Source organism: Schistocerca americana, chromosome 2, assembly GCF_021461395.2.
Source record: "Schistocerca americana isolate TAMUIC-IGC-003095 chromosome 2, iqSchAmer2.1, whole genome shotgun sequence".
NCBI classification, from domain to species: domain Eukaryota; kingdom Metazoa; phylum Arthropoda; class Insecta; order Orthoptera; family Acrididae; genus Schistocerca; species Schistocerca americana.
In genome coordinates, this window is record NC_060120.1 from 524,102,285 (window position 1) to 524,127,754 (window position 25,470).

A 25,470-nucleotide genomic window follows, 5' to 3' on the forward strand; every position below is an offset into this window, starting at 1 on the left:
CGCGGTGTGATTGAAAGGCCAAGGAAATTGTGCAAAAATTAAGGTGACTGGTGATCTTGTTTTTCATTATAGAATCTCAAATAAAGTATCTATCCTTTCCTTATGTCCCGTGAGATTTCCATGCTTCTGTCTGAGCGTTATTATCTAGGGATTAAAGTGGAAATTGTTTCTTTTCCCTGAGTCCTGCTCCAGAGATTCTTAAGATTCACCTTTGTGTAGCAGAGCAATTGTCGGAATTGTAAGTTACATCCCAAAAATATATGCAGTTAATACTTCCTTCGCTCCATTACCACTTAGCCTGATATTTGGCTGCCGACTTTGTCATCTTCGTTGTTTCTGATATGAACAGCACGCTCTAGAGCATTAAACGTGTTCAAAAATATTCGATACCCCTCTTCCTGACTCTCAGTTAACTGGTACTCGCTCGAAAATGTCCGTATACTCCAGAGGGCTGAATCTCTGCCTTTCTGTATCCTTCAAGGTAAAAAAAAAAAAACTATTGAAAAATAACTCTCCTGTACCTGAAAAGGGCAGTTCGCACCATTGTTATTTGTTTGGTTTTCTGAAGCAGTGGCAACAAACTTAAAGAGAATATGCTTTGGACTTACCGTTTCTCTTCTCTTGTTAGGATCTTAAACATGTTATACCATGGAGGCATGCAGGAATCGGAGTCGTTCCATTGTCTACATTACGTCCATCACAGCAATACACATTAGCAATACACATGGACATGACACATCAGCAAGTCAGTACGGTGTCGCAATCTGCTATCGAGGTTTAGACCTTTAGCCTGCAGATCACTACTTCATTTTCACCCGTTTGCAGTGCAATTCCAGTGGGACATAGTGTCAATAATCGGTCACCGAGACAAAGCTTAGCAAAAATCTGGTGGCCCTGCATTTAAGGTGCGTTTATTGCACAACAACCAGTTCTTTCTAATGAAGATCATAACGTGACATCGAAGATTCCCCAACAGTCCTTGTAACTACATCTCTCAAAATCGCAAAAATGTGTCGGTGTCATGACCTATGATTGTCTAATCGCCACACATAACGCTAGAAGGAAAATTCTGGCCCCTCCTGGCCCAGTTCCAGAATGTAGCTTTTAACGTTATGACGTGGGTGGACATACTTGATTCATTACAGCGATGCGTTTCCGCCATTTTGTACGAATAACCTTTTATTTCTCTACGTTTAACCAACTGCTATTTAGAAAAATTTTCTGTGACTCTTATGTTTCCTTAATGTTTCTGCACACTTTGTATGGGCTTCGACGACTTTTACTCACCTAGCACAACGTTTCTGTATTCTTTTGGTGTTCAGACCCGGGTGGGTTCGATAAAAGATCCAAAAACACGCATTGTACTCATGTTAGTTGGACGAGAACTGTATACGACGTTTTCCTCTCAGGCTATGCCATTTTTTCCGAATCTCAAGTAAACATCGAGGACTTGATTACGACTATGTTTTTGGATAGCATGCTATTCCATCGATAACGATTTAAATAACAAACGTTTTGCATCAAGTTTACACAAATGTATTCCAAAACGAAAATGCACCTCTGACCTAGGGGTTGCGTCTTCTATTAGTAATCTAAATGTCGTCCGACCTTGGTTCGATACCCGGTATGTGAAAAAAAATGAAGGAAAGATTTACCAATAACGAAGCGAGAACATCTACAATGGAAATGGTCTTGCTTACCTGATAAATAAATTCCGGTACAGTTAGGGGCATTGTAACAGACTGTATCGTGTTAGCGCGATTCACGAAGTTTTTCGTCCCTGTTAGCGATCGTGTAGCCTTCCATCTGCTCTGTCAAGCGAAATTTCTGCTCTCTTGCGTTCTTCGCCTCTAATTGCTGGTTACCAGAAATTATAAAACATAAAACTGGTCATTTTTAATTCCCAATTGTTTTTCTTTTGTCGTGGCTTGTCGACTTGAGCTCGTTTTACCCAGATATGTTTGTTTCACTGCGTCCTACTGGGGTCGTGAAGAACCCAAGAAATTTACAAGGAGTATATTAATAATATTTTAATGAACTAACATGAAAACATACATTACAGCTGTTCCAACGTATGTCACATTCCCAATGTCTGGCGTGCTACATTGAAGATATGAGAAGAAATTGAGATTGGTGTAATAATTACCCCAGTGATTCTCAGTGGAATCACCACTCTTAAATAGTGGTTTGGTGTATACATAAAATCGAACGAAACTTCACTGGATAGTATGACTGCGAGGGAAAAAAGGCATGAGGTTGCAAAACAGTAGGTTTGAAAACAAGTGTGATAGGTTTCCAATTGCTTATGGTACATGTAGTGTTATAGGTGTATGTGTTTGTTCACTAAATTAATGCTGTTAATAACTGACATTCATAAGTCAGTGCCTGTAAATCGAAAAATCACTTCAATCAATGAAATTAACAGTTACTGTGCAAAGTGGTTCCGCACTTAAAAAGAAATAATATATTACTGATAAAGAGATGATATGCGAGGGCGCGCTAAAAGGTATGCCTACGGACTTTATATGGTGTTCAAAATACCAATGCTGTATTAAATGCCATGCATATTACTTGGTCGACTTTTACGTTTCTCTGACGCAAGGTGCATTTCTCTGCTGGTGAAGGTCCCCTAAACGCAGCGTGTACAATGGCTGTGTGCAACATAGCTATGTCGGCGAGTGAGAAGCAGCGCTCTGGAATACTTTATAAAGCTGAAAACACGAATTGGAAGAGTTCTTCCAAACATGGAGCACACTTTCTTTTAGCATGAGGATATCTGTGACAGTCGGACACCTTGGGCTCAAATCATCGTTCATCCTCCATATACTCCCTGATTGGCTTCATCCGATTTTCTTTTGGTTCCAGAGCTCTAAGAACCCTTTTAGCGATTTCACATTGACAGTGACGAAGCAGTGCAGGCAGCGGTAACGTTTTGGCTTTTTTAACAATGTCAGGCATTCTACAATGGCGGTATCAAGAAACTGGTCTCTCGTTCAGAGAAATTTGTTCGTCGCTATGGTGATAATGATGAGATGTAAGTATGTAGACTGGAGAATGAAGATGAAAATTGATAATAAAGTTTATTGTATTTAGAAAGCTTTTAGATCTTTCACATGCATAATTCCTGGCATTAATATTTAGCACACCTTGTGATTTATATTTCTGTCTAGAAGAGAGAGCGATTGAGACGGTACATGATCACTTTTTTTACAGCGATGATGCAAACTTGCATCTTAGCATGGTATTTCACAAACCAATTTGCATAATACCTTGCAGTAAAACTGTTTTACTTTTCGCTTTGAGCCGCCAGATAGAGCTGCCAGAGAAGACACCATGTATTCTGTGCTGCAAGTATTTCACGCTTTATCCAGGAAAGACAAGGACAAGACACAGTGTCAGTTGTAAGTCTCTGCTGTGTCTACCGGTGTCGTATTTCCAGTCAACGTTTCAGGGCGGGAATTGGGTATTGGGATGGTACGAGATTAGCATGAATTGCGTTCTGTATGATTAATATACAGTCATAATTTGCCAAAAACTATGTGAAGCTGCAGATAAGGAAATGTATTCAACGACTGAATTATAACAATTGACGACATGAAACTACAGTTTTATTGCGTCAGTATCAAACTATTACAAGGCCAACAGAAAGATAAAAAACAGGGAAAACCATGTTTTTAAACACATGTTTTTGGAGTCAGTTTCTCGCCTAAATGTAATGCTGGTGTGATTTATTGCATGTCGTGAAACAATGAGAAACTATCACGAAACAGGATTAGTCGATTCCTCCAGTTCTTGTTGCTAGAAAAAGTGGTAAGTTCTGTCGCTCTTGGGATTTCTTGCTTTCTCTGAATATTGTAGATGTCTTCAGTCAACAGGCCAGCCATCTGGTCTTCACCCAATCGTAGACGAGTCAGTCTCCTCAAGCTGGGACAACGGACTCGCAATAGTCCTAGTTCTTGGGACAGTCTGACAGGGTTGGTTTACATAGACTCTTTGGTTTCACCACGTAAACTACAACAAACAGAAGGAAATATGTTTTATTAGAGTTAGAAACTATGGATAGACTTATATACTATTTGGTATTTACTACTGATAACACTGTGATAGGTTTTCACCTTTTTTACATTTCATGAATTTCATTTTCAGCACTATGAAAGGATTATGTTACGGTAACATAACAATGAGAATGTGGGAGACCTCTGGTAACAGATGCACTACAGAGAGTGTCGTTTCCACATGTAAGAGTGATAGGTCGTCGGGGTGTCGTATTCATTTAGCACCTCCCTAGAACAGGAACTACCTTTTTTTTGTTCATGCGTTTTGAATAGGCTTTCCTTCAATGGACTGTGAAGTCCCTTGTCCGATCTGGACACTATTTTTACGAAGACATGTTTTAACAGGCGGTGACTGTTGTTACGAGTACTGTGAAACTGGACCAAGTGCCCTAACTGCTGATAAGTGCCCTGTGTTAGCGATATCCTATCCTTACTGACATTATAGTAGACGGCTCTTTAGCAGATGGACCACGCGAGTAAATCAAGCTTGGTGCATTTCGAGAGAGTTACGATGTTACTGGAACGAATTTCTTCAAAGTGGGTAATTGCTGCTCATGTGCGCGGCATTCAATAACCCAGATATCTGTCCTGTGACATGACAAATCATCACCTCAGCGCATCAGTTTCGGATACAGGGAAAGGATTTGGCGAACCCGGCATTTGGGACTTGGGGAGTTTTGAGCGCCGCCAGTCCCTTGTAACCGTAACGCCTTTTGCCGAATGTGAACGATCTGATGCGAGAGCGACTGTCTTAGACCGCCCTGAATTGATCCAGCGTGAAGCAATGCGAAGCGGATACTCTGTTCTACGCGTGCAGCGCAGCCACGATATTCCCCCGTCGGCACACTCGCCCACCCAGTTCAGTATATTCACTGTGGACGGACGAAAACATTTGATGATAAATTTGTAAGAATTTTTGAAAAAAATTAGTTACTGAACGGATACGTACTTAAAGAGGATATATTATATTTGACATATGAAATACAGAGGTGTATGTGTGTGTGTGTGTGCTGTGTGTGTTTGTGTGTGTGTGTGTGTGTGTGTGTGTGTGTGTGTGAGTGTGTGTGTGAGTTTGTGTGTGTGTGCGTCATGATCTTAAGACTTCTCATTGTTTTCTAACTTACGTGACCTGCAACTGATGGACACAGTCTTACATTTCAAATGTTCTGTGGAGTTTTTGGGCCCCATATTTGATTCAAAGTAATCGTGCTGGCCAAAAATGAGCCTATGATACTGCCACAAAATACTTCCCTAGTCTTTCTGTGCTGCAAGTCTAAACTCGATTGCTTCCCTCGGTGGCTCAACCAGTAATGGCAAGGTACGGGTGTGACGGTCTCGGGGTTACCTGGCTGGGTGTTCACCAGCGTCGCGAGTCATCAGTTGCCATAACTTCTGAGCGTACCTCAACGACTACAATTGTGCTGCAGGAGACACGTTGTATGTCACACTAGACGGACATCTCGGCTTAACTGCACGGCTTGCGAGATGGGTCCTTACCATAAATTTGAACAAAGTAAGAATAAGCAGTCTACAGGCGTGGTACGTTCCCAAGAGTCAGATGAAAGCTGAGGCGACCACTGAAAACTTGTCATACGCGAGACCTTCAGCAGAAAATCGGTATTTAGTCCTCATGGACTGTATCGACCCATCGGTGCTTGAGAAAATAACGTTGTTTTCCGTTTCTCAATCTAGCAATTCTCAAAGTGGGTTGTTTGGGCAGAAGAGATAAAAATACCCAAATAAGAAAGGAGAGGTAGATAGTAATCCCAATCAAGTGTCTCTGGGAGAATATAACATAAAACGACACTTAATACAGAAAATTTTTACAGTAATATAAGATTCGTTTGATAATTTGTCAGTGTTATGTGTACGCAAAGGTTTTAACAGTTTGGATGGAACACGTAAATCTGTTAATCGACAAAGAAAAATATCCTTCTCGTCGACTCGAAAATAGGTCACCAAGTGCCAAACATGACAAAAAGTACAGAACTGCGAGATCTGCACTTAAAAAATTGTTCATTCAATTACAAATGTGGTGACATAGTGAGACACAATGAACATAGGCACAGAGAAATAGCAGAAAGAATGACTATATTACGAATGTACGCAATGTAATGACATAAGTTGATGGAGTTCTAGAGGAAAAGTCACATATGCTTTGAGTTGGGGGTATGTCTTTCAGTCATAGACTTGTGAAGCTGCAGAGAAGAAGAAGCTGAGTTTTAAGTTGAATAAGAAAAGGAATACAGCCATCCATTCATATTCATGAATGAGAAATACGAGGAGCTTTCACCTTCTCGCATTGCTCTTAATGAACAGAAGTTATTTTCTCTGTAGCTTCTGACGCGTGCTGTGGGATAGTATTCTTAAAATAAAGGCTGTACCAAGTGGAAGTTTTTGACATCGCCATTAACAGCATCAAGTCCACAACTATAATTTCAGGAATGCACCCATGGACTAGGTGTAGCGTCTTTCATTAATATTCCAAACTTTTCTCGTTCGGTGTTCGATCTGCTTAAATTTGGATTAAAAATCTTCAGCAATAGCGGCCGAAGACTTCCAGCGTAAAGTCACCCTCACCTTCCCGAACGGCTTTGTCAAAGAGAGCGGAGGTCCCGACAGAGCTTCAGAACTCTCCCTTTCCCTTAGGGTGCCAAACTGCCCCTACAAGGCGGAAGACTCAGTAACGTTGAGTGGCATGATGATGCAGAAGACAATGGTAACCACTGCATTAAGGACAGATAATGCGTATCTGCAAGACATGTGGCCTGTAACTGAGAAAGTGCCCTCATGACCTCTCCATTGGGAAAAGATTCCTATCAAGTACCGCGCTCAGATCTCTGGGAGGAGACTCCGAAATGAGAGGAGACCTTGACAAGTGATTGAAAAACGAAAGAAAGAATAACGTTTCACGAATCTGGACGTGGAATGGCAGAAGATTCAACGTGGTAGGGAAGCTAGAAAATCTGAAAACGGAAATGCTAAAGCGCGTTTACAGTAGGCGTCACTCATGTGAAATTGGAAGAGGACGTACGCTTTCTGGTCAGATGAGTATACAGTAATATGAAAAGATGCAGAAAATTGTGCTTCTGGATTAGAATTTATTATGAATGGCATGGTAGGACAACATTTCACTGATAGGGTTACTCTCATCAGATTCGACAGCAAACGAACGCTGACAACAATAGTTTCGATATGCTTGCTTCGTCGCAAGCAGATGAAGAGGTAGAGAAAGTATATTAGGATTTAACTGGTAATTCAGTATGTAAAGGTATATGAAAATCTTGTAGTCATGGGGGATTGGAAAGTGGTTGTGCAGAAGGCGTACGGGATAGGTTTACGGTTAAAAATGAGCTTGGTAGTAGGAACGAGCCCGGAGAAAGATTAATATGTTCTGCAATAGGTTTAATAACGTAAAGACTGTACAAGAATCACACAAGGAGGAGTTAAACTTTGAGAAGGCTGCGAGATACATGAAAATTTCAGTTAAATTAGGTCATGATCAGGCAGGTATTTCGAATTAAAATATTGGATTGTAAAGCGTAATAATGACGATGAGTTCGCTAAATTTGAAGAGACAGGTCAGGAAGAATCAGTGCACAAGTAAGTGACATACAGAAGTAGTAAGGAGTGAAGGGACACCTCTGAAGTTGTTTGAGACTATAGATACAGCCATAATGAACAACTCACTAGGTAGTTCAGCTGAAGAGTAATGGACATCTCTGAAAGGGGCAGTCGCAAAATTTGAAGAGAGAAACGTGGGTAAAAGAAAGATAAATGCGAAGAAACAATGGATAACAAAAGAAATACTTCCGCTGATCGAGGAAAGAAAGAATTAAAAATCCGTTCAGTGAAACTGAGAAATACAAGTCACTTAGGAATGAGCCAAATAGAGTATGCAGGCAAGCTAAGGCAAAATGCCTCCAAGAAAAAAATAAAAAAAAGTAAAGTTTGTCGGAACGATTGACTCAACTTTGACGGAAGGATTGACTCAGCCTATAGAAAAGTAAAAACAACTTTCAGTGAAATAAAAGAAGCGCGGCAACAATACGCGTGCAACAGGAATTCTACTGTTAAATGAAGAGGAGACAGCGGATAGATGGAAAGAGTACGCAGAGGGCATCTATGAGGGCATCACTCACGTGATGACAGAACAGGAAAAGGAATAGAAGTCGATAGGGAAGGCTTAGGGGATAGAATATTAGAAATTATAATGGCCTTGGAAGACGTAAATCAGATGAGGCAGAAGGGATAGACAAAATTATATCAGAATCTAGTTGATATGTACGAGTATTATAAGGAGACTGGTGATATACCATCAGACTTTACGAAAAAAAAACATCCGAACAGTTCCCAAGATTGTTAGAGTAGACAAGTGCTGCAATTGTCACACAATCAGCATATATGCTCATGCACTCAAGTAGCTGACAGGAATAATATACAGAAGAGTGTAAAAGTAGACGGAAGATATGTTAGATTACGGTCAGTGTGCATTTAGGAAAGGTAAATATGACATTTCTAAGATTGTGGTTGACAGAGGCAAGCTCGAAGAAAAATTAAGACATGTTCGTAGGATTTGTTAACGTGGTAAAAGCGTTCGACATGTTAAACGCTGTAAGATGCTTCAAATCCTGAGAAAGAAAAAGGTAAGCTACAAGGTAATATGGTAATATACAAGTACAAGAACAGTAAGAATGGAAGACGAGGAACAAAACTCTGTGATTGATGAGGATGTAAGAGGAAGGGGTAATCTTTCACCCCATCTGTTCTAGATGCAAAACGGAAATAAAAGGAAGGCTCATGCGTGGGATTAAAATTCATGGTGACAGGATATAAGTAATAAGATTACCTGACGACATTGCTGTCCTCATTTAAAATGATGAAGAATTACAGGAACTGTTGAATAGAACCAACGGTCTAATGAATGCAGAGTATTGATTGACAGTAAGTCGCAGAGAGGTGAAAGTGAAAAGAAGTAGCAGAAAAGAGGACAGTCGGAAACTTAACTGGCAATCACGATCAAGATGGCGTGAAGGAATTTTGCTAATCAATCAGCAAAAAACACATGACGGACTAGAGAATCAGGACATAAGAAGGAGACTTGCGCTGATAAAAGGGCATTCTTGGCCAAAAATCTCCCAGTTTCAGGTGTCAGTTTAGGGAAGAAATTTCTGAGAAAGTACGTTTGGAGCACAGCATTCTGTAGCAGTGAGAGCTGGACTGTGAGAAAACCGGAACAGAAGGGAACATAAGCATTTGTGATGTGGTGCTACTGAAGAATGTTGAAAATTAGATGGTCTGATAAAGTAAGACATGAGGGGGTTCTCCCCAGAATATGCGAATAAAGGAATGTATGGGAAACACTGAAAAGAAAAACAACGGTATGATAGAACATCTGCTAAGACATCAGAGAGTAACTCTTATGTTACTGGAGGGAGCTGTTGAAGGTAGAAAATGTAGGTGTAGACAAAGTTTGGGATACGTTCAGCAAATAACTGAGGACATAGGTTGAAAGTGCTACTCTGTGATGAAAAGTTGGACAAAGGAGGCAAAATGGTGGTGGATCACAACGAACCAGTCAGAAGACTGACGAGTCAAAAGAAATCCAGTTTAGTGCTCCCTGTTCGTGGCTTATTTCTAAATTTTCTGTTCGTCATGAAGTCTCAGATCGACACTATGTCTAAATGTTTGTAGAGAAACAATTTTATAGACTATAATTCTTCATATTGTCTTTTTAACTGAACTGGAACATTTTTACTCTAGATTTCTGTAGCAAATCAGTTACATAACTGAGCCAGCTTTTTGGTGATAAATGGAGATGTCTGGAACACGTCAGGGAAGTGAAAGCAAGGTGCCAGGAAGCACATAAAATCATAAAGTGCCTTAGTGCCTACAGTTCTCAAGTCCTGCAGCTTTACATTGCATTTCTTCGGTTCTGTCTTGGATACGACTACCCTGTATATGGACTAGCAAGGCAGACATACATAAAGTTAGACGTTGTCCGCAGTGAGATAATGAGATCGTCCTTATGTATCTAAAGAACCAGCTTGATTTCTAACATACACGACAAGGCTGAGGAACCGTGCTCTCCACAAGTCTGCATTTTCTCATAGCGACACATGCCGTGTAGATAACGGAAACATTACCATTGGATAAAGGAGTTAATTCACATTTTGATCGTCTGTGCAGAAACTGGCAGCACACAAGAGTATTCGCGCTTCATGAGTAAGAGGAGGCGTGTTCAATCGGTTTTTCTAATACACAGCTTTATTTGCCTTCTTATAGTGTAGTCTACAGCGTTCACAATACACCTCTTCTGGGAGTGGCATACTGACTAACAACCTCCAATTTGAGACCACTGAATGTACCGTCATCGTATTCCTCATCATGTCAGGTTATGAACCGACCGATACTCTGTCCAGACGTGATTGGATATCAGCTGTATTTTACAATCGGATGGCATATACTCATCGAAATCTTCGGTGTCTGTGTTAGCCTGTTGATCAGTTACAGACTCTGAGAAGTATATAAACAATGTTTCCGTAACCTCAATCCATTGCTCAGAATACTATGTGTGAAAATAACAAGATAACCAAAATGTTAATAGTTTGGAGAGAGAATCAAAGGTATTTAATAGTGAGCCCTCTCATCTTCATCTGCTCTAGAAGATTCCGATTTTACTAGAGTTTTAGGAATTATTCTCTGTATCTTGTCCACTACTGCTCCGTACGATCCCTGTCGAGGTTAACTGACTGTTGTGATCTGAGGTGACCTGCTGTATATTAGTCGACAGCAATATTATTGTTCCTGGAAGTGGGGGCGCTTCGGTCTGCTTATCGTCAGATTTTATCGTAATATTTCACGAGGACACTATGAACCACTTGACAGCATACGCACAGCTGTGCTGAAATGCGTTTTCCTTAGCCATTCCTGTACTTGTTTACTGTAAGGTCACCGCCTCTTTCCGGAAAGCCAAGTGCAATAACATCGTGGTTGTGTTGTAACAAATTCACTACATATGTAAACTTCTTCGCTTGATTTGTACACATGTCCATCCTCATATTCATTACTCTACGAGCACATCAGGAACTGTAAGACAATGGTACAGCTCAATATGTGCTCATATCTGTTTGTCTACATCTGCCACTTGTTAGTTCAATAATATCTGTTCTACGATGCTTTTACACAAATGATTACAAAGCAAGATTGTTGGTATTCTTATGACTGCTTAGGTCTCTAAATACTCGACACAACTTCGAAGGACACGTACACATGAATTAATTTTTCATTTTAAGTTACTTCTACAGGCGAGTCTATAAGCTATTAGAAGGACATACTTGCGCTTTTTGACTTACGCATAACGTTTCCTTTCGTGCTAATCAACGCATTACAGACACAATTTCTGACTCGCTGGAAATCTCAACTAGTACTACGACTACGCTATTTTCCACTCCTTCTACCTCGATATTCTGGTCTGACATAATTAACTCGCTTTTACCAAGTTCTGCTTTCACGCTGCACTGGCCCCCAAATACTATGTGTGGGCTGCTGCTCTTTATCAAATGCCTCAAATACGGGGTAATTTTTTACAATGCTTTTGCGGTTGATTACTAATATGGCGTATCATCGCCTGTCTTAGGGACACAGGTTGCTGGCTAAATTTTGAACTTTTCCAATCTTGTATCCTATTTCTATTTCTTTCATGAACGTATAACAAGTATTGTTGATGTACACTAGTTCCTCTGTTGGCCTTCAACAAAGTACAATTAAAAGTGTGCCGTGCCTATCATTTTACAATGCTTTACTGTATCTAGATCTAGGTACAAAGCTAGCAACATATTTACTTCAAAATAAACCACGTGGTACTCGTGCTAACATACGTCGCCCATTAAAATATCTCTTTGCTAAATGTCGAGACTATAGCCTATGGAGAACTTCATGTCGCGTTGTACAACATAATCCTAATAAAAGAACTCAGTTTCTAAACTGCATAAAGTTAACAGATTCAGAAGATTTAAGGGTATAACATTAAAAGGAAAAAGTGAATTAAATATGTGCAGGAAATTCATTTGAAAAGTTTTGGTGAAGATATCAATGAGTTTGCTGTTTCGTAAAGTGAAGAATCTTGCATTGTTCACGGGGAGGTAACAATTTGCTATTTCCCTAGATGGTTTGATTTAACTCACATTCTCACATTCACTTTCAAACACTTCACGAATTATTATATTTAACAGTCCTTGTTTATCTTGTCAATCACGAATAGAAAATCTTGTTATTTAAAGTAACGTACCCTTCGGTAGCAGGTTGTAGCAAGAATACAGCTTCAGTGAATTAGCATACAAGTAGAACTTGTTGTCTGCCTGGACACAAATGGTATCCTCGTCTTCTTCCGCGTACGATGGCGCCGCCAGTCTTCTCACAGCCGGGTTGGTTTCGGACAACTGTACCAGACCCTGGATGGTGGTATTGTTCGACTCTTCTGGTTGTCCGTGCACCACCGCAACTGCGACCAGTGCTGTAGAAAACGATGAACAGTATTACAGCTCGTAACTTTGTCCACTGCCTGTTAGTGTAGCTTCACCATCTAGCGCTCTGATACTACTGCCTGGTACTGCGACTCAGGCAGGTGCTAGCCTTACAATACCGAGATGCAATGCAACTCTGGTGACTCACGCCACAACTCAGCCACTTGCTAATGTATTTTCTCTGGATGTAAACGGTTCTCTATTGCCTCGTAGTCTCTAAGTTGTACATGAAATCCAATGTAGCTGATATTGGGGAAGCTATAGTAGGAGAATACCTCATATTTGTGACATTTATGTAGAATGTTTTAAGACATCTGTATCAAAACAAGGGACTGTTTTCGGTACCTGACTGCAGATATGACTCAAGATATCGCTCATAATGGAACAAAGTCGATAATTGGAAAGATAATATGAAAGGTACCACGAGGAAGTGTCACATGGCCACTACTGCTCGCAATATACACGGTGTAAAACAAAAAGTATTGCATATTTTGAGAGGTTGCAGTTCGGATAAAACCATGAGAAATGCCCAGTACAAATGGAATCTAATACGCTTACCTTAAGAGCTTTGAGCAGTTGTTGAAACTGTAAACCGTATTCACAGTTCTGGGTAACTGCACTTACATTACTTCTAACAGATCCAGTATGTATTGTGAACAGCTAATGAATACCATTTACGTTGTAGTTTTTTTCTGCAATTTCCAGCATAATGGAAGCCTGTTATTACAGACGGTGAACAGCAAACACCATTTCGAGCACGTCCTTTAGCGACGACTCACAAAATCAGGTCGTATGTAATACCCGATGTCTCATGTATTTTTCAGCTACCGCCTGAGTTTATAATCATTTCTTGTATCTGTATGTATTTATGAAATTTGTCATTAATTAGGTTTTATCAAAAGGTAATATATGCAGAGTGAATAAATAAGGAATATAAAAATATTAATTGCATTAAATACGCTGGCAATGTCAAGGGAATTATGTTGAACTATTGCAAAGAATATATTTCATGGGAAGATAAAGACGTTGGCGCGAGAGCATGCAGTCCTAGAACTAAGGGCAGAGATGAGTTGCGAAGCATCTCTTATGTGGTACAGACGTGTGTGTTGGCTCGCAAATGCCAAACGGAAATTGTTGTGGAAATTGTGTTATAATACGTATGTGGCAAGGCAAAATATAAGTAAGCCAGCACATATATGGACACAGAACACGATTACAAGAAAATGTTGGAATTAATGAAGACTGGTGTGTGCATATATTTTATTCAAGCTGCTCTCTCATCAAGAAGAGTCTACCGCCTGTAACGAATTTCGTAATAAGCATTACATCGTGTCAGAAGCAACTCATCGCAAAGTAAGATCTAGCAAGTATTTTGATTGCTCTGTGATTGGCATGCCAGTGTAACAGTAAATTTTTGGGACATTGTTCAATACAAACTTTACAGACTCAGGTCGTTAACCAGGAACAGCGTACTGCCCTCAAACCATGGCTTCCCATAAAGTAGTAAGTAAAAGAAATAGTTGAAATAAATTCGATTCAGTTAAAGTTACAACTGATTTTCAATAAAACAGTCATTGTAATAAAAAATCGTTGTATCTACATTTGTTCATACAGTGGTGCACAACTATGGTAAGGCAGAAAAGCAGTTCAAACTACAAGTGATTCATATGCGAGTTGTATTTTATTGACAAAAGTAAGCTGGTTATGTCACATTCAAAGAAATTTTACAATTTTATGTTATGTTCTGTAAATGACATTACGTGCATACGTCAACGTAACATTAGGATTCGCATATAATAGCTGCCATAAATGGCGGTTTCTACGGCATCATTTGCGAGGCAACCGGCATAGAATATTTGCCTGTTCTAGGCAAGATTAAACATATTTTCAAACAGACAGCATTTTCATGAGTTACGTAATATAGCGTAATTTCTATGGAGGGTGGCTAGTCATTGCAAAATTGTAATTAACATTATTACAGGCTAGATTGACGTGGTATCTCCATGAGACTTTGCGCAGTGACGCTGTAGTCTGTAGCGATGCTGCAACGTCACAAGACTGTAGGGCATTTGAAATCTGCAGGGGATCGACGGTTGGTGGAGGTGTTGGAAGTTGACCTTGAAGTAACTGAGTATAATCCATTGCGCATAAAAACTTGAAGATATCGCCTACTGTTCAATTACACTATTAGGGACCCATCACTGGAACCAGAACATACGTGGCAGTAACTTTCCGAAGCGGCCTGAAATGGAAATGACCCCAGAAAACCGATTGCAGTGAAAGCGGTTGCCAGTCTCATATCTTAGGAAACCTCTCACGGCAATAAAGTTCTTCCACGAAAGAACTGCCTTAGCGATACTCACTCAACAGTTTCGCGAGTTCTGCTCGTCCCTCTGGCGTCGAAAGAAAAGACAAAGAATACAGAGAAGATATAAGGAAGAGCGGGGCGTTTGGTTAGTAAGTGCGAGAGCTTAAGAAGATACTGGAGAAACTTCAATGTGATAATTAGCAACTAAAACAAGATTACTACGATTATAACTATCTCTGTGATATAACAGGATGGCTTTCGTTTCCCTCACTGCCTTTACGTTTACTCTTTTTAAGACTAGATGGTATTTCGTCCATGAAGTGAATTTTTCTTTATGTGGAACGGACTTTCTCTAGAGTTATCGTTGGTGTAGACGAGTAACTGCTCAGTATACAGTCGTTCGTTAATTCCTGTATTCAAAGCTCAGTCATTCCATTGGCTTGGTATCCTTCATCTCCCCTTATCTTGTGTTATCCTTTTCGCCTAGCAATCCTGTAAAATGCGGGATGGTCTGTTTCACGTTAGTTTTATCTTCACGTGGCAATACTGTCCACCCGTCTATTGCTCGTTACAATTCCTAGTTAGCTAGTCATGTGTATATAAGTACTAAGCAGTGGCGCTTAACATTCGTAATCACTTGAGACATACTCTCAGACGACTGAAATTGTTGATGCAGACAACACGAACACTTTCGTCGAGTATCTATGCGCTAACACTGATCGACACCACAAGCAAACGGAAAAATCTTCCTAGAACCATCTCAACACTCAAAACTGTTTCCCATTTGTATTACGTCGTTAATTGCGGCAGTGAAAAATTCTCCGCCGAGAATAGAAATAGATTTTCACACGAATTACTACCTCAGGAATTATATAAAGAAAAGGTATAAAAAAAAGTTAATCGTGAACGAAAATTTATAAATTCTACCAATACTTACCAACAACAAAAAACAGAGCAGCCTTCATTGTACTCGCTAAGAAATACTACTGCTCTCGGTCTTACATTTTCATTTATATATGTTTAAACACCCGATGACATCATCGAATGTTATCGTACCGTTCCTTTCTGATTTTCCGTTCCAGGAACTGTGGTTGCAGCAAAAAGTGGCAAATTGATTTTCCTTGTCCTTGTCAAGCTGCATTATCGTTCGCTGTGTCATATTTATTGCCAACGCTATTTCAACAACCTTGTTAAGAGGACGGGTTATCATACTGAACCGTTCTCCTCCTTCTCATTCGATGTAGCATCACGGGGTAGGCGCGCGGTCTGAGTCACCTTGTCAGGGTCCGTGCGGCTCCCCCCGTCGGAGGTTCGAGTCCTACCTTAGGCATGGGTGTGGGTGTTGTCCATAGCGTAAGTTAGTTTAAGTAGTGTGTAGGCTTAGGGACCAGTGACCGCAGTAGTTTAGTCCCATAAGACCTTACCACAAATTTCCAAATTTTATTAGATCTCATTGTAAAAAGACGAGTGCACTTCACTTTCTTCTCATTCGGCGTCGTTGTAGTCGTGCCGAGAAAACAAAAGGCGGATATCCTGGTAAGTTAACTGCCACGGCTCACCAACACTGCTGAGTTGACATGTCACACACATCTTAGGGGTAGTATTTGTTGAATTTGCCGATCAAAAGAGAAAGTGCGAGTAAAAATGTGAGTTCCTTGAAATAGCTACTAACCTTCTTTAAAATTAGAACTACACTATTTAGACGCAGGCTCGAAATAAAGATTATTTTTCTATCAAAAAAGCCTCTTATAAAGAGGCACGGCTCAAATCCTGTCGCAAGGAGATCTAGTCATGTCATTGATATTTTCTACTACTCATTTTGCAATCCAAACAGCTTTTCATTTTTAAGGGGAAAGTCTTGTACTTAGAGGATGGTATCACTTTGTTTGTGACGGGAATAAAACAGACGCTTTATCGAAGCTATGCGAAGCATGGAAGTCGCGACGACTACTTGCTTGGGCTGAGTCCAACTACACAATCAGACACGAAACTGCAAATACCTACTGAAAAGCCGGAGAAATTGCTCGTGACGATTCTTCGAAGGTCAGTTTCATGCATGTCTTACGTGTCCTATTCAATAGAGCGCTCCCAGATTTAATCTAGTGCGACATTCGTTTTAACGATACGTGTCAACAGGGACAGTGAGACTCGATGAATAGCAAGTGCCTGAGCAGCGACAGCATGGCCCTGTCATGAATGCTGGCCGCGGTGGTCTCGTAAGGAGACTACGTTCCTGACCATCGTGTTCGGCGTATGACTGGGGCATCGTACTATATGTGCGTCCGCAGCAGCAATTTGATAGTTTGTATCGCAGTGTTGCAGCGAACTATTACAAATCAATTACTTAAAGAATAGCTCCGAGATAGACGCCCTCTAACGTCGATTCCATTGAATCCAAAACACTGTCATTACCGAAATCAGAGGTGTGAAGCGAGAGGTAATTGAACTCAGGATGCTGGTCTGTTACGTTTTCTGATGAAAGCTGGTTGTGCCTAGCTGACGGTGAACGCCGTACCAACCTGTATGCGCACTAAACACACTGGGTCGATACTGGAAGTTATGGTCAGGGGAGTGAGTTCGTATGAATGCAGAAGCACTCTCACTATTCGCCCACGCATCCTGAATGGAAACTTGTACGTGAGTTGTTGATTCGACCCGTTGTGCTACCATTAATGAACAGAATTCCATTGTGTGATTTCCAACAGACTAACGCTTGCCTACATACCGCTTTTGCACCCTAGCATACTATACATACTGTCGCCTTGGACTGGTCTATCAACAGATCTGTCTCCAATAGAGCAACATCGGACGACAACTCCAGCTTCATCCACAGCCAGCATTAGCTGTCCCTGTACTGAGGGACCAAGTGCAACAGGCATGGAACTCCATCGCACATACTCACATACGGCACCTGTACAACACAATTCTTGGCAGTTTGCATGGTCGCATTCAACATTCTAGTGGCTACAACGGTTATTAATGTACCAGCATTTCTTATTTGCAGTGCTTTACGTCGCGCTTGTGTTAATCTGTGATCTTACAAAGACGATTGCTTACATATGTTGCCTAGTCAAATGTAGTCCCGAAATTTTATGAGTCTGAGGTTAATTATTTATGGTGATGCGATTTCTTTCCCTTAATGGATATTAGAAGCTAGTCTAACAGTAGATCACTGTCTTGTATATACTTTGGAAGAGCGCGGATTTTGTTATTCACTTAAATAAGAGTATTTACCATTCCATTCATGGATGGAGCATAGGCGGATGATGGCTCGTATGTACCTGCGCCAGAAGTCATGAGCTTAATTTTATGTTCATAGTGTCTACCAAGATGCATAAAGGGATGAAAGGTTTTCTCAGATTCTGTAGGAATGTCTAGGCTTCCACGGAATATCTGGCGTCCTTGTAACAACATCAGCGACTGGAGACTTGTCTATGACGTTTACGAATTCTCTGACTATTTACACCACCGTTTCGTTTATGTAGTGCATTCGTTAGACGTCGTTGGGTAGGACGAACTGTTCTGAATTCCACAGGCTTCAGCAATATTATAGAACACACTGCACGAGTTTTCTGTGAGCAATGAACACCGTAGATAACATCGTTCGAGGAACTGTGGTAGCAGGCGATTGACATTCCTTGTACTTGGAAAGCTGTATTATCGTTCGCTCTGTCATATTATCCACACTATTTCAACAAACGTTGTCAAAAACACTGGATACTAAGAGTGGTTGTTACAATACACCGTTCAGTTGTTTCTCACTGTAGTACAGCCGAGGAAGCGAAAACAGGGGATCCACATAAGTTAACTGACATGACTCACCAAAACAGTTGAGTTGATATCTCACATACGTCTTAGGTCAGTACTATTTAAATGTGCAGTGAGAAGAGAAAACTCTAGTAAGAAAGTGAGTACCTACAAATCGTACATAAGGCTTTTTGTAAAAAAATAGTAGAACATAATTTAGGCAGAGGCTGAAATAAAGTTTCTCTTTCTGTTAAGAAAGCCTCTGATAATGCAGTACGGCTCAAATCCTGATGAATAAAAATGTATAGATGCCACTGATCGTTTATACAATTCACTCTGCAGTCCAAAAAACTTTCCAGTTCGAAGAGGAGAGTGCTGTTCCTAGAGGACAGTACATCTAGGACCTAGGTGGGGTGAGATTTAAATACATCGACTGAATCGCCGAAGAAACTGGCATAGGCATATCCAAATACAGAGATTTGTAAACAGGCAGAATACAGCACAACGCCTATGTAAGAAAACCAGTGTCTGATGCAGTTGTTAGATCGATTAGTGCTGTTAAAATGGAAGGTTATCAAGAGTTTGTACTTGGTGTTATAGTCGGCGCATGAACGATGGGACACAGCTTCTCCAAGGTAAGAACATTTCAAGAGTGTACCGTGCATGTCAGGAATCGGGTAAAACATCAAATCTCCGACATCGCGGCAGCCGTAAAAGGATCCTGCAATAACGGAACCAATGACGACTGAAGAGACTCTTTCAACGTGGCGGAATTGCTAAACTTCCACAAATTTCTATGAAGAGCGAGCGAACCACTCACGCAGCAATATCAATATGGGCTTTCGTAGCGGAAGGCCCATTCGTGTACCCTGATGGCTGCACTACACAAAGCTTTACGCCTCACCTGGGGCCGTCAACCCCGAATTTGGGCTACTGGTTATTAGAAACATGTAGCCTGGATGGACCACTCTCGTTAAAATTGTATCGGGCGTATGGACGTGTATGGCTATGGAGACCACCTCCTGCATCCATAGACCCTGCATGTCAGCATGGGACTGTTCAGGCTGTATCTAATATATTCTGGGTCTCATAAACAAATAAAGCAAGTTGGGTCTCACACGATCACTGTTTCCGGAATCCATGTTGATTCCTACAGAACAGATTCTGGGTTTCCAGAAATGGCATGACACGCGAGAAAAATCATGTTCTAAAACTCCACAACAGATAGATGTCCGAGATATACGCCTATAGTTTTGCGCATCTGCTTGACGAACGTTCTTGAAAACTGGATCTATCCGTGCTGTTATCCAATCATTTGGGACCTTCCGTTCCTCTAGAGACTTGCGGTACACGGCTGTTAGAAGGGGGGCAAGTTCTTTCGCGTACTCTGTGTAGAATCCAATTGGTATCCCGTCAGGTCCAGTGGACTTCCCACTATTGAGTGATTTCAGTTGCTTTTCTATTCCTTGGACACTTATTTCGATGTCAGCCTCTTTTCGTTCGTGCGAGGATTTACAGAAGGAACTGCAGTGCGGTCTTCCTCTGTGAAACAGCTTTGGGAAAAGGTGTTTAGTATTTCAGCTTTAATCGTGTCATCCTCTGTTTCAATGCCATTATCATCCTAGAGTGTCTGGATATGCTGTTTGACCCACTTACCGATTTAACGTAAGACCAGAACTTCCAAGGATGTTCTGTCAAGTCGGTACATAGAATTTTACTTTCGAATTTACTGAACGCTGAAGATGCTGAATATAGCAAAACGATGTGCAGAAAAAGGTTTTTTTTTTCGTTTTCGCGCTTCGATCGGTCTCTGTTTGGCAAGCCCTTCTCCATGTAGTGCACCCAACTACGAGCATCAGCCATCATCAGCACACTGTCTTGTACCCACACTAAGGTAATAGACACAGATTCTGTCTGTGGAGTTTCATTTGACTTTTCGGCAGCCCAAAATTCTCAGTGGTAGCACCCGTAGAACTACTTTGACTCCTTAGATAAAATCATGGTACTGCATCCCAGTAATTAATTGTTTATCAATATTATGTTTTTGTCCTTTTCGCTCTGCTCCCCCTTCTCGTAATAGAGAAGCGCTATGATTCCAAGCAGTCTCGTTGTACTACGTACTTGCGAAAACTTCGTATACATTAGTATACATGATTGTTGCTTGTACAAATTCATAATCAATTTCGTGTTTCTCATAAAGGATATAAATGTAAATGAAACATGGGACTCAGGGAAGGCAGGATTCGGTGTGGATGGGGCCTTACTCAGTTACCGTTGGTTGCGAAGTTTTTTTTTTTTTTTTTTAAATCACTCAACTTAAACGTCCTGTGACCGGTGGACAACAAGGTTGTGGCCCTCGCAACTACAGCCCCTCGATCCGGCAATGCCTACATGCCGCCAGCCGTCCTGGCATGTCCTCACCCTGCTGGACCTACCTGCTGCTTCGTCCCAACCGAACTGGTCACCCCCGTGTCGGAAATCACTCACGTCCTTCCAAAGATACTACCACTGTACTAGATATTGATAAACGCAGCTGCTGCCACTCATGGAGAGACAACGCTAGCAAACATAGTTGCATCAGTAAACGCAAGAAGAAAACGAGACACCACAATCCTTATTACACGATGCCAATCCACCAACGGCACTAACGCGAGCCACACATGGGTCATAATTGTAAATTGTTAGGATAGCATTTGTCAGTTAAACAGTCACACAAAACAGAATCATATCCCTTCATCGTTTTCGAAGGGGAACTTTGAACATTACTTTGACGAATCACACATAAAAAATATACGGCCAGTATCCAAATATACATATAGGTTTGTGAAGTCTGCATGGATCGATGGTAAGGTACTATTACATTTTTGTAATGATTGACTTAAATACTCAATATATACGATTGGCTACTACCTTCCCTCCTCCCATCCAGCCATGTAAAATATAGATGCTGTTGTTGGTGGGGTGGCTTCCGATTCCAGCAATACAGATGGCTGTAAATAGGTGCAAAAACATTGGGTCGTTATCTGTTGAAAGGTCAAACGAACCTGCGGTTCCTGGAGAGCTGAAGCTACCTGTTGTATTTTGCAGGGAAAGGGACACTGGGAAAATACTTTAAATTGGAACACGTTTTCAGTGGCAAATGTGGACTCCGGCCACTATTTATTAGTTATGAACTGTAGATTAAAGTGAAGGAAATTGCAAAAAAAGTAGAAATTTAAGGAGATGCACCTCGAAATTTCTGAAAGAACCATAGGTTGTTCACAGGTTCAGAGGGAGCGTTATATTGAGCATTAGGCAACGATTGACTACAACAGAGGAAAGGAATACCGGAGAAGACGAACGGTTAAGCGTTGAGAGATGCAATAATGAAGCTCAGGATACAATAAGTAAAAAGACAATACGTAGCAGAAATCCTTAGATAACGAAAAAGTTGCTGAATTGATTTGATGAAAGGAGAAAATAAAAAAATGCAGCATGTGAAGCAGGTGAATTGGAATACAAATGCCTAAAAAATGACCATGACAGGAAGTGCAAAATAACTAAGCAGGAATCTCTAGAGGAAAAATGTAAGGATGTATTAGTATGCTTCACTTGGGAGGTACAGATATCGCCTGCAGAAAAATTAAGGGGGGTAGGACGTCAAACTGGCCGACTGGGAGCAGGTGAGGCACCACAGGACATTTTAATTTCCACTGTCTGTACTTTTACAATTAAATTCATAAAACTTTGTCAGGATGACCAGGAAGGGTTCAGGATTCCCGCTCATAGCAGTGGAAGTTCAAAAATATAACAAAATATATTTTTTATATGTGAAACGTCATCATTTTTTCACTTACGATTGGCTGCATTCGTTGCAATAGGTATACTTTTCTTCCTAAGTAAGGGAGATTCTTCGATGAATTTTGCACAGCATACAAACTATACTTTCAGGTGTATGAAACTCTAGAATTTTCCAAATCTATTAAGAACTGTGCTAAAAATTTAGATAATTAACCATAAAATTTGAGTTTTTTCTAAACATGAAGTTTAAAATGTAACAGCTCATTCATTTTTTCATTAATTAAATAAATTCTAGAGTTTCATATACCTGTAAATATTGTTTGTATGCTGTGCTAAACTTCTTCTAGCCAAATTGTGACACAAATTTATTTTTTCCCCAATTCGGTTCATCGACTCCTCGTAGTTACATGTTCTATCTATCAAATTTTCAGCATTCTTCTGTAGTGTCATGCTTCAAAAGCTTCAGTTGTCTTATTGTCTAGACTATTTATGGTACACGTGTTATTTCAATACACAAGCCGAATAGAGGAAGGGATAATTGACAGGACACATTTGGACGCATGAAGGGATTACCAATATAGTACTGGAGGGACTTGTGGAAGTAAAATTGTAGATGGGGACGAATAAAGTAAGCAGATTTAGATTGATGTAAGTTGCAGTAGTTGTTGAGATATGAAGAGGCTGGCACAGGATTGGATAGCATGGAGAGCTGCACCAAACCAGTCTCCGGAGTGACTACCACAACAACAACAGCTTCCACTGAGCAACCCTCTTTTTTGTAAGCTTTTGAAATACACACTTATTGTTATTACATACTCACGCTGGTTAACTTCCTTACTTAATATACAGATTGAAGAAAAAATGTCAGTATCAGCATGTGTGTCCTCATCCAGATTCAAATAAAAAGTGTGTCTATCAGAATCAGACTGGATGTATTTACAAAACGTATGTATGAAAATGATGAGCTGGCAATACAGTCACATTGTTCAGCGCATCAGAATGTTCATAAGAATGTGTATCACACCACAGAAACCGTACCAACCATCGTAGGTCACTGAATAGTATGCTGGAACATCAAACCAACATCCACCACACAGCTATGGTTAGAATCCACACCAGGTTGTTCTTCTCTTATCTTAGACATCTTGTGGCGATGCAACTAGTGCGCAATCACCCATTTGTCTATTAAAAGCTTTACTTCAGAATGTATGTGGGCTGCAATGTAAGCGGGTAGAGTATTATACGGTCAGTAACGGACGAGTTGTGTCCTGCAGACTGACGTCACGACCATCTGTTGCAGCTGCGCGTGTGAAAGCAGTGGAGTAGCGCTGGCAGGCCACTTACATTATACGAAACTAAAAATATTAATAACTAATAAGGGAATAACCAGAGGAACGTCATATTTGATGTACAACCTTCTGTTGTGAAAACAAATAATATGACAAAGTCTGAGATCAAAAATAGTTGTATTTTGGAAGTTAGTAAAATTCCAAAACAAAGGTAATTTTCCGACAGTCAAGAATTTAAATAAATACAGTGATGTAATAGTAGTTCACCTTCAGTGACTATGTACGATGATCTGATAACAATTTCAGTGTTCATATATAAATTTGAAAAGTTTTTAGTTTCAGAAATCCTCTGTGACTTTTCTATAATATTAATTTCAAGAATTCTAAGTAAATATGTGCATTGTGTGTTAGGGTGCGTGTGAATGAGATTGCGTGCGTTAGAGTATGTGGGATGTTCGGCATTATTAAAAATAATTCATGTAATTCTCTACAGGAACTGGCAAGTGTTCCAACTCTGTAACGTGGGAACGAATCCATTAGTTGTTCCCCTATTAGTAAATGTCGGATGTCCGAGTATGTATGCTTATGTATAAGACAGCCAGAACATTCGCGATCACATAATAAATTTCCAGATGTAAAGTAAAGCTTAAAGTTCATTTTGTTTTGTTTATTTAATAAGAGAGTTTTGTGTTACTTATTTGATGACGTCAATGGGCCTAGGGAAGTGGTTGAACGCCGCCACGATGCCTTACAGGAGAACTCGTCGCCGTTCTAAACAGACAGTGTATAAAACCGTCGAGAACACAAGGTCCGTCGACAAGTGCAGTAGCAGCAACACTCTTCACTGGAATGCGGTTCTTCTTGTCGCCTGCTGTTGTGGCGAACTCGATGTTCTCGATGGTTTTACACACTGTCTGTTTAGAAAGGCGACGAATTCTCCTGCAAGGCATAGTGGCGGCGTTCAATGCAGTTGCCTGTGCAGCCGCAGAAGCGCGAATGAGCCTCTGCGCGGCTTTCGCTCGCTTTTATAGTATATGCAGTAGCTTGGACTTAGAATATTTTCACAGTGCCAGCGGAGTGTTATCCCGGACGCGCACACTGGGTGTTCTAGAGTGTGCGTGTCCGATGGCGCGCCGCCACGATTGTGTCAGCCGGCCACAGCTGCGAGAGGTCAATAAGGTCAAGCGATAAGTCTATTAACAGAACAAAGCTGTTGCATCCTTGAGCCCCCCGGTTCGTGATGTACCAGTGTCCGGTTAATGGCTGACGCTACACATCAGTTTGCATGGAGATGAATTTATTTATGAAAATACAAAGTACAGTTTGGTTTTCTGAAGCAGCTGCAACAAACTTAAAGAGAATATGCTTTGGACTTACCGTTTCTCTTCTCTTGTTAGGATCTTTAACACTTTATACCATGGGGGCATGCAGGCATCAGAGCTGTTCCATAGACTGCATTAAGTCCATCGCAGCAATACACATCAGCAAGTCAGTAAGGTGTCGCAATCTGCTATCGCGCTTTAGACCTTTGGCCTACAGATCGCTGCAGCATTTTATGCCGTTTAAAGTGCAATTTCAGTGGTACACGGTGTCAATAATCGGTCACCGAGACAAATTTGAACAAAAATCTGGTGGCCCTGTGTTTAAGGTGCGTTTATTGCACAACAACCAGTTCTTTCTAATGAAGATCATAACGTGACATTGAAAATTCCCCAACAGTCCTCGTAACTACATCTCTCAAAATCGCAAATATGTGTCGGTGTCAT

The 25,470-nt window shown here is 40.7% G+C and overlaps 1 protein-coding gene across 1 annotated transcript; it reads right to left on the bottom strand.

Moving 5' to 3' along the window:
- Positions 1 to 3,591: 3,591 nt before the first annotated feature.
- LOC124595873 lies at positions 3,592 to 15,964 on the bottom strand. Its single transcript, XM_047134779.1, has 3 exons — positions 15,826 to 15,964; positions 12,346 to 12,570; positions 3,592 to 4,011 (listed from the first exon to the last, which is right to left on the bottom strand). Exons 1-3 carry the CDS (start codon positions 15,851 to 15,853, stop codon positions 3,950 to 3,952), a joined length of 315 nt encoding a protein of 104 aa, XP_046990735.1. The 5' UTR covers positions 15,854 to 15,964; the 3' UTR covers positions 3,592 to 3,949.
- Positions 15,965 to 25,470: the final 9,506 nt, after the last annotated feature.